The sequence below is a fragment of the Peromyscus eremicus genome, chromosome X (assembly GCF_949786415.1).
Source record: "Peromyscus eremicus chromosome X, PerEre_H2_v1, whole genome shotgun sequence".
In the NCBI taxonomy this organism is placed as follows: domain Eukaryota; kingdom Metazoa; phylum Chordata; class Mammalia; order Rodentia; family Cricetidae; genus Peromyscus; species Peromyscus eremicus.
The window spans coordinates 127,931,254-127,941,099 of NC_081439.1; the positions used below are offsets into that span (position 1 = coordinate 127,931,254).

Below are 9,846 nucleotides of genomic sequence, written 5' to 3' on the forward strand. Positions count from 1 at the left end.
ATGAGAGTTGTCAGTAGCTTGGAATCTAAGATGAGACAATAGGGCCTCATGTAGCCATTCCTGTCATACAGAGCTGCACTGAAGCAGAAAAGGGGGTTAGGGTACGGGTGCTGAATTATAAGAAAGGTGAACTTACTTGTATGTGGACATTTTGGGTTTAATTAGAAATTGGCAATATCTTAGAGTTTCTACTGCTGTGAAGAGACACCATAACCATGTCAGCTCTTACAAGAAAAACATTTAATTGGGGCTGGCTTACAGTTTGGGGATTCAGTCCATTATCATCATGGCAAGGAGTATGGCAGCATGTAGGCAGATATGGATGCTGGAGTAGTAGCTGAGAGTCCTGCATCTTGCAGGCAACAGGAAGTTGACTGAGATACTGGGTGGTATCCTGAGCATAAGAAACTTCAAAGCCTGCCCCCATAGTGACACACTTCCTCCAACAAGGACATACCCACTCCAACAAAGCCACACTTCCCAGTAGAGCCACTCCCTATGAGATTATGGGACCAATTGCATTCAGACCACCACAGGCAACTAGTTTCTTACTGGGAAAGGTCAGTAGCATAGTCAGAAACCAATGCAACACCAAATCTATAAGAGTTGGATTGAGGTGAGATGGTCCTCAAGGAATTGGAAAAGAAGGCATGGGATTTAGGGCAGAGTCCTGGGTAGAAGTAAAAAGAAGTTTGAGGGTGGTAATAAGTATAGATGATTGCCAGTAGGGGCAGAAAGGAGGTTTGGAGGAAATCTACTGCAGATTACCTATTTTTTCTTTCTTTTTTCAAAAAAGGTCACTGTCTGGCCAACAGCACTCAGATCTTGAACAACGAAATGGCCAAGGCACCAGCGGACCATAAGGATGAGACAAAAGACTTGTGCACAATTCCCCTAAGCATGATACTACTGTGCTTTTCTGTTGAAAAAAAAAAAAAAAAAAAAACAGAAGCAGCACAGTGGTGTTAACATTTTACCATATTATAATTTGCATTGCCTACTAGTGTGTTAAACAAAATAACCACTGTGTTAAATGCAACTTGTTTAACTGGTTCTTTCTTCATTTTCAGCTAGAAATCCTGTGTTCGGTCAACATCCTCCAGTTTATATTCATTGCCTTAAGACTGGACAAGATCATCCACTGGCCCTGGCTTGTATGTAGCTTTTTAAATCCTTAAACATTTTATTATAAAAGTAGTTTATATTTATTGCAGAAGGCTTGTAAAAACCAAGCAAGCATAAGCAGCAGCCTAATGATAGTGCCAACACTGGGAGCTAACATAGTGGGTTTTATTCCCTTATACACAAGCTGTTGAGGTTCCTCTATGTGTAAGATTTTGTATCCTGCTCTTTTGTTTTAATATAGTATAAGCATTAGCTCAGATCAATAAATACTATTGTAAATATAACATTCTTTATTGATTCATAAATTGCATTTATGAAACATCTCCTTGTTTCTAGATGTTTCTGTTGCTGCTAGTATTTGTGATTTCAAATCGTTCCCGTGTATACATATTCTTAAGTTTTCAGAATTTCTAACTGGCATCCTAGTTATATTTGTTTATGGGGAACAGTCAGACCTTTCATTGTGTATTTATAATATGTCATAATTAAATCAGTTTTATTACCATATCTATTACCCCAGAAGTTTGTCATTTATTTGTGCAAGGAATATTCAAAATGCTATTCTCTTTTAGCTATTTTGAACCATTTAATTATTATCAATCATAATTATCCTGCTGTTCTATAAACACTACAAGAATTTTTTTAATCTCAAACCTCTGGTGTGTTTTGGTGTATAAAAATTCTTATTTAATATTTTCTTGTTTTCTTTGAAAGTATTCTATAAAAAGTATTACTGAGTTATAAAACGGAAACTTTTTAAAGATTTTTTTAAGATTTTATTATTTTTATGTATATGAGTATTTCCCTGAATGTATGTCAGTGTAATATATACCTTTAGTGGCCAAGGAAGCCAGAAGAGAGGGCATAAGATTCCCTGGGACTGGAGCTGCAGATGGTTGTGAGGCACCATGTGGGTATCGGAAATTGAACCCAGGGCCTCTGCAAGTCCAGCAAGCACTCTAATCCACTGTACCATCTCTCTAGCCTCACGATTGAAACTTTTTAACAGATTTATTTCCTATATTTATGTGTAGTTACAAAATAATGGCGTTAATTTTGACATTTTCACGTGAATAGCATTCATTATTGTTTGCCTAAATTTGTCCCCATTAACCTCTCTTGTTCCCCCATCCTGCTAGCTCTTTATCCTCTCCAAACAGATACCTTATACTTTCATGTCATATATACATGTTTAAATCTAATTCCACGTATAAGAGAAAACATATATTTGTCTTTCTTTTACCATGTTTTACTCTCTTTTGTCCTTTCCTTTAGACCTCTTCCTTAGCTCAGTTGGTAGAATGTTTGCCTAACATGCACAAAGCCCTGGGTTCAATTTCCATTACTGAATGAGCCAGGCCAGGTGGTACATGTTTATAATACTAACACTTGGGAAGTGTAGACAGGAGGATCAGAAGTTCAAGGTCAGCCTTGACTACATGCAAGTTCAGGGCCAGCCTGTGCTACATGAGACTGTATCTCAAGGGGTTATACCAGTGTTTTAAATTTTGGATGGATTGTGTTTTCTTTGATGCTTAATGCATATTTGGGGGGGGGTGCATGTGTGTCCATCCATTTGTGTGTGCTAGGAAAAAAGAAATCTTGAATTCCACATTAAGTAGAGGGATCCTGACCCTTAACCCTGTACAGAGCCAAATGGATGAAGCAGTCTGACTACATATATCTTACAATTGGTGAGAGCAAAAGAAGCTGTTAAAATCACTATCCTTCTACTCATGAAAAGAGTATCAATAAATTAATGCCATCACAGATGTGCTTTAGAAGAGCTATTGGAAGCTATACATAGACAACTTTGTGGCAAAACTTGTAATCAAGAACTTTAAGCTACTCAAGAGGCCTAAAAGTCATGGAACAATGCAAATCACAGGTATAAGATAAGATGTCAAAATTTTAGCACTCTTAGAGGAAAAGGTAGGAAAAATCTTTAAAGCCTGTAATTAAGTGAAGCATTCTTTATAAATGGCACCAATAATATGATCTATAAGACAAAATTATAAATTTAGACTTTGTAAAATAAAATAAAGGAAAAGACAGATTACTGGCTGAGGAAAAGGTTTTGCAAGTACATTGTAGCTAGAGTTTTCCTGCCTGGCCCACAGTCAGGACAAATCTCTCTCACCTGCCAGTCCCACAGCAGCTCAGACCCGACCAAGTAAACACAGAGACTTATATTGGTTACAAACTGTATGGCTGTGGCAGGCTTCTTGCTAACTGTTCTTATATCTTAAACTAATCCATTTCTATAAATCTATACCTTGCCACATGGCTCTGTGGCTTACCGGCATCTTCACGAGCTTTTTCTCATCGTGGCGACTGGCAGTGTCTCTCTGACTCAGCCTTCCACTTCCCAGCTTTATTCACCTCCTTGTCCCGCCTACACTTCCTGCCTAGCCAATGGCCAATCAGTGTTTTATTTATTGACTAATCAGCAGCACATTTGCCATACAGAACATCCTACAGCAGTACATGTCAAAACTTTGACTTCTGACTACTATATACAAAAGACTCGATTAAAAAATAAGGACTTACTTGTGCACACACACACCCCATACACATACACATACACATACACATACACATAGGTGATTGATGTAGTGAGTGGCTGTGTTGTTGAATAACTCCAAGTGAGAATAAGAGTGAAGAAGTGAGTAAGTGAGATTAAGTGTGAGTGAATGAATATGTGAGAAACTAAATGAGAGTGAAGGAGAAAGTCTGCAAGTGAATGTGAGAGTGGAGATGTGTGAGAAAGTGTGAATGAAAATTTGGCAGAATGAGAATATAACAGTGAGGGAGAATTCTTATGTTGGGTAGCTAGACAGAGAGAGACTGAGTGAGCATGAGGGATTGTTTGAGTAAAGGAATATGTGAATGAGTGATGGGAGGAAGTGGGGATGTAAATGAGAGTAAGTATGAAGAACTGAGTGAGAAAGTGACTGAAAGCAAGGGAGTGTAAATGAGTGAGAATAAGTAGTAAGGAAGAGACAGAGTGGCCAAGACAGTGGAGGAAGAAATGATTCTGATGTTATGGAATATGTGTATGAGTGAGAATGAGTAGGAGTGGGAGGAGATAATTATATGAATGTCCAAGAATGAGGGAAAATGAATGGAGTGGCAGTGGGTATGTGAGGGACAGTGAGAAACTATGAATGAGCATGATAGAGTGAATGACTGTGGGAATGAGGGGATGACCAGGTGTGCATGTGTGATTGAATAAGTGATTGAGAGTATATGTATAATAGTGAACATGTTAGTGACTGAATCTGGGAATAAGTGACTGAGAGTGAAGGAGTGTGGGAGTGACTGAGTGAGGAAGCATGGGAGTGAGTGAACAATGAAATGGGTGACTTGAGAGTGAGGGAGTGTGTTTAAAAAAAAAAAAAGAAAAAAAAACCTTAAAATATGGAAGGTTGTCACCTAAAGGGAAGCGGGCCTAAGGACAGCATTTCCTGGATAGAATCTCATGGTGAATATGATGTTTGCCATGCTATCTCTATGGTAGTCCTGGGCAGGAGGACTGTCTGTAGCCATGCTTCCTCTTCACTACCTGAACACAGCCAGCAAAATGATAATGATAGCCACCAGAGGATGCAGGGAAGCTCTGAAGACACTGTGTTTCTATTCCTCTGCAGGTCGTGTGTGTCCCTCTGTGGATCCTCATGTCCTTCTTGTGCCTGGTGGTCCTCTATTACATCGTTTGGTCCGTTCTTTTCCTGCGCTCTATGGATGTGATTGCAGAGCAACGCAGGACACATATAACCATGGCACTGAGCTGGATGACCATTGTTGTGCCTCTTCTTACTTTTGAGGTAAGCTTTCAACAGGAAACCTCTTGTGCTACCACACCCCACCCTTATCTGGGACGTATCTGGCATAGCTAGGTAGGTATGTATACTGCTATCCTTGTGGGAGACAAAAATTCCAGAGGGAATTTAGGACAGTGAGAATGTGCTTGCAGAACTTATAGCCAGCAGTACAACTCTGTAGCTACAAGGCATCTGCCCATGTCCACCTTCTGCTTTCTAAAAGTGTTGGATATCCTGGTTTTGTATTGAGTTTGATGGGGAATTCTAGACTAGATACTGTAATCAGAGGCTTTTCTTTGTCCCTCCTGGTCCCCAAGATACTATTTACTCCTTTGAACAAACCCTGTGAGGAGTTTCTCATAAAACTCCTGGCAGTGGGAATCTTTCAGCTGGATGGACTTTTGTTTGGCTCTAGGGAAGGATGCAAAATTGGTCTTTTCTCCCTGGATAAATGGTTTGTTACTGTTACCTATAGTGGCCTTCCCTCTTCCCAGACATGACATGTGTGACATAGGGAAGGGTTATAACAGAGACAGCTGCAGACTTGGTCCATTTTCTGGTGACACATCAATACCATCTTGACTTTGTCTTTTTCTAGATCCTGCTGGTTCACAAACTGGATGGACACAATGCTTTCTCCTGTATTCCAATATTTGTTCCCCTGTGGCTCTCATTGATCACACTGATGGCAACAACATTTGGACAGAAAGGAGGAAACCACTGTATGTCCACAGACTAAGAAACTCTGTGTGTGTGTTGGGCGGGGGAGGTCTGTGCCTGTGCTATACTTTATGAAAGGATGAATCTTAGAACCCCGGTTTAGAAGTTGTTATGGGTACTTTAAAGATGAGGAAGGAGAGTGGTGCTCCACAGGAAGGGCATGCTTTCACATTTGCTTTGGGATGCTAGTCTGTATTATACCTCATTTCCAGTGCATAATACAAGTAGACAAGTGGAGGTAGGACCAAACATGGCAGGTGTCTTTTTGAGTTCCCATTCTATCCTCCTTAAGAATGGGCTTGGCCGGGCGGTGGTGGCGCACACCTTTAATCCCAGGACTCGGGAGGCAGAGGCAGGCGGATCTCTGTGAGTTCGAGGCCAGCCTGGGCTACCAAGTGAGTTCCAGGAAAGGCGCAAAGCTACACAGAGAAACCCTGTCTCGAAAGAAAAAAAAAAAAAAGAATGGGCTCTAGATCCTTTCTGGATCCATGAAAAACCCACATTTCCCAACAAAATGACAAGAGTCATCCCAGGTCCATTTCTACCCATCTCTCAATGCAATAGAATCTTTTCCATTTCATGGAGCTAGACTACTCTGTCTTAACTAATATATTATGGCATGCACTTTGGAGGTGGTCTTTGAGTAGGGTACCATCCTCATAAGGCTGTGAGCTCTACTATGTGTAACCCAGAGAACTGCCCATCTGAACAGCCTTAGAAGGGAAAAGCCTAACCTGTAGTGGAGGCTGGGCTGCTATTTGTGTTCTGGGAGAGCCAACACCAGGCTGACAGTCACCTATAAAATAGGGAGAGCACACCCCAGTGACCTTGTTTGAGGGGTTCCCATAAACTCAGACTCCACTCTGGCCAATTCCTTCTTATGTCTACTCAGATTTCAGATGATTATAGGAATACTTTGCTTAAATATCACTCTGTCACCAAATAGTTTAACCTGGATCTAGAAGATTGGAAGAAGGTGGCATGGTCTAGGTTTTGCCAGTGTTTGAGAATTGCTATCATAGTCAGTGGCTCTGCAACTCCAGCTTCCATCTGAAATAATAGTTGGCTAAGTAAAGCTGTACTCTTTAGCCTACCTCACCATTTTTCAACCATGAGCTCTAATTGGAGGCTGGAGAATCACTTCCCAACAGGGACCTGGGCATGCTGCCACCACTGGCCTGGGGTCCCACTCTGAGAACTTTGGAGCTGGAGGTCTAAATTCCTCTGCTTATTGGGCAATTAGATCCTGGCTAGCCCTTACTTCTGAGGAAACTGAGTGAAGTGATACATAGTACCAGTAAAACTCATTGTTCAGGAAAGAAATGTGACATGAAAGCCTAGTGTTTGAAATGAAAATTTCTTATTTTTCAGGGTGGTTTGGTATTCGCAAGGATTTCTGCCAGTTTCTGCTTGAAATATTCCCATTTTTGAGAGAGTATGGAAACATTTCATATGATCTCCACCATGAAGATAATGAGGAAACAGAAGAAACTCCCATTCCAGAACCTCCTAAAATTGCACCTATGTTTCGCAAGAAGGCCAGGGTAGTCATCACCCAGAGCCCTGGCAAGTATGTCCTCCCTCCACCCAAATTGAATATTGAAATGCCAGACTAAAGCACACCTCTGGGGCTGGAGTATGAATGCACTGGAACGCACACTCCTACTTCCCTTGCCCCTGACCCAGGCCTGGAACTGTGGACCTCCATCTGAAGTCTCATTTTCATCGAGTGCCAACCAGCCACTCATAACAGAACATAGGTGGCAGGAACTAAGGTGTCTATCAATATGGATGCCAGTGACACATCAGAGAAACGACTTCTTTCTGTATGGGTACCTGAAGTGTATTCTCATTTCTGTGGTACCCACCTAAGGATGACTGCTGCCTAGACCTGCAGAAGGCACATCTGTGGTCTTGGCAAATTTTCTAGTGCTAAATTCCATCAAAGTATTGGAAGATGTGGTTCTTATGGGACCACTTCCATTTGTGGCTCAACTGTGCTGCTATAGGTAGCCAGTAGGGACTGTAACTAAGTCTGTATACACCTGTTGTGTTCAGATACAGTCCAGCCTTGCTTTCCCTGTACCTGCTGTACAGAAATTTCGCTTTAGGCAGGATGACAGCAGGTTTGCAGGGCTTCACCAGTGAGCCCTTCCCAATGGCATGATTCCATGCCTGTATAGTATTTATACAGCTATTTTAGCATTGTAATATACAGTGTCAAATCCTACTTCTGTACAGCATATTCTCTGTTAAAATATTTTTTTACAAGCTTGTGCTGGAGATAGATGGGTTAAGCCACGGTAGAAGCAGATGGCTCAAATGCTTTGGCCTAGACAGATGCCCCACCTTCACTTACTATGACCACCAACACCCTGGAGTTCCTTCTCTTGTATAGTAGCTGCTCCTGCTAGCACAGCTTCTACAAGTGAGTAAAGGTCTGTCCTTTTTCAATATGGAGGTGGGAAAATAAGCTTAAAATCCCAAGAAGTGACCCCTTGAGACCAGGGCACAGGAGAAGGTTGCCAAGGCAAGTCAGAATAGCCAGGGACTTCTGTCTGAGTCCAGAGAGGTCTGCCTACCTCCAAGAAAAATTAGACATATTGGTACCTAGATGTCATCACCTGTCAGCAGTTTCTCCAGGTTCTGTTGGTATAGCCAGCCCAAAACCCATCAGACAGGAACAATAACCTTTAGTCTAAATCAAATGATTCACAATGGAAGTAAAGGGAGCATTGATCTTCCTGATCAGGAGGTGCAATGGATTTTCATGGTCACCTGATCAGTGGCTTCAGTCACATGTAATTGAATTCTACTATGACCCTGATCCTACCCCTGGCACAGGCCTCTAGCAAGCCTGTTCTGTTTCAGGAAAAAGGGGGAACAGAGTATAGCATTTTTTGCCTGGTTTGTTAAAAATGTGGTTAAATCCACTATTTTTGCTCCTGTAGTTGCTCAATAAAGTTGTTCATTTTACACGTGTACTGTGTGTATTTCACTTTATGGAGAAACTGAAATTATTCTCACCCTATGCCAAGAACATCCTCTGGCTGCCACAGGCAAGTAAAGTAGGCAGGTAGGGTGAGCATCCTTCACTGAGTCTCTTCATGCAGCAGTAGAGGGTATACAAAGGGGAAAAAAAAAACACCTGCCATCCATCTGTAGTGGCTGCATGATGGCCTTTTGCCATTGTGAAAGCTTTGGAGGCCTCCTAGACTGTTCCTAGGGTTCTAGAACATGCCTGCAATTGCAATGCAGTTTTGTCTAGCTCTCTTAGCTGTCCCTGCAGTTCAAGAAAAATTTTACTAGGTGATCTTTCAGGTCATGGTTGACAGCAATTGACAGGCAAATCAAACAATTGCTGTTGGTAAGAGATACCCTGCATGTAGCCAGAGATAAGGCATTCATTCTTTCCTTAGATTTCAGAAAATGCCTGGTTAAGTCAAAGCAGCAGCTGAGACTCAACTTCCAAGTGCTTGACTCCTGTTTTATGCGCCATCAGTTCTCTTCTCCCTGTGGGGAAATTATGAGGTTTCTGCTGCTACTGCTTAAGCCTACTGCTCCCAAAGGCCTGGGACTCTGGGGTCACTATGTCTCCATTGTGGAGATTTTGTTTATTCATAGAAATGGGGGTGGTGTCTGGAAGAGTCCTATATGGGAGGACAATGGGATATCAAAGCTGCTTTGAGTAGACATCTCTGCTCACCTCTCAGCACCACATCCCAAATGAATGATTGCATAGATGAAATGCAAGTATAAAACCCAACTCACATCTTTATTGATATGTTTCCTGGTCAAGGGAATTAAAGTTAGCTGTGAAGGCCAACTGCCAGATTTTCTGTCCTTTGTATAACTGCAAAGACCCAGTAGTAGTCTATGCTTAGGAGGGGTACATATGCAGGTGAAAGAGATTCAGGAAGCAGGCCACCATCTACTTTTCTATGGGCGGTGACACTAATAGGTAGCTGATGCTCATGTCTACATAGCCATCTATCATTTTATCTCTTGGCCAACAGCATGACCAGCTTTGTTAGGAGGGTCTTTAGAAGATTTCATGCTACCCTTTATTAGTGTGGTGGTCAAAAGAAGCACATATCTGTAGCTCAATCACTGTTCACTATCCTTGAATTAACTATGTTTTGACAAGTGCAAGGACATGTGGTCTATGGGTTCTGAC

General features: G+C 41.7%; 1 protein-coding gene across 1 annotated transcript in view; it reads left to right on the forward strand.

Annotated features, from left to right (window-relative positions):
• Tmem185a (transmembrane protein 185A) overlaps positions 1 to 8,653 on the forward strand; it is a 40,264-nt gene extending 31,611 nt beyond the window's left edge. The window contains exons 4-7 of the mRNA XM_059250780.1: positions 1,071 to 1,154; positions 4,776 to 4,952; positions 5,548 to 5,671; positions 7,041 to 8,653. Coding sequence (XP_059106763.1) covers positions 1,071 to 1,154; positions 4,776 to 4,952; positions 5,548 to 5,671; positions 7,041 to 7,285 — 630 coding nt within the window. The 3' untranslated portion in view covers positions 7,286 to 8,653. The remainder of the gene's footprint in view (positions 1 to 1,070; positions 1,155 to 4,775; positions 4,953 to 5,547; positions 5,672 to 7,040) is intronic.
• Positions 8,654 to 9,846: the final 1,193 nt, after the last annotated feature.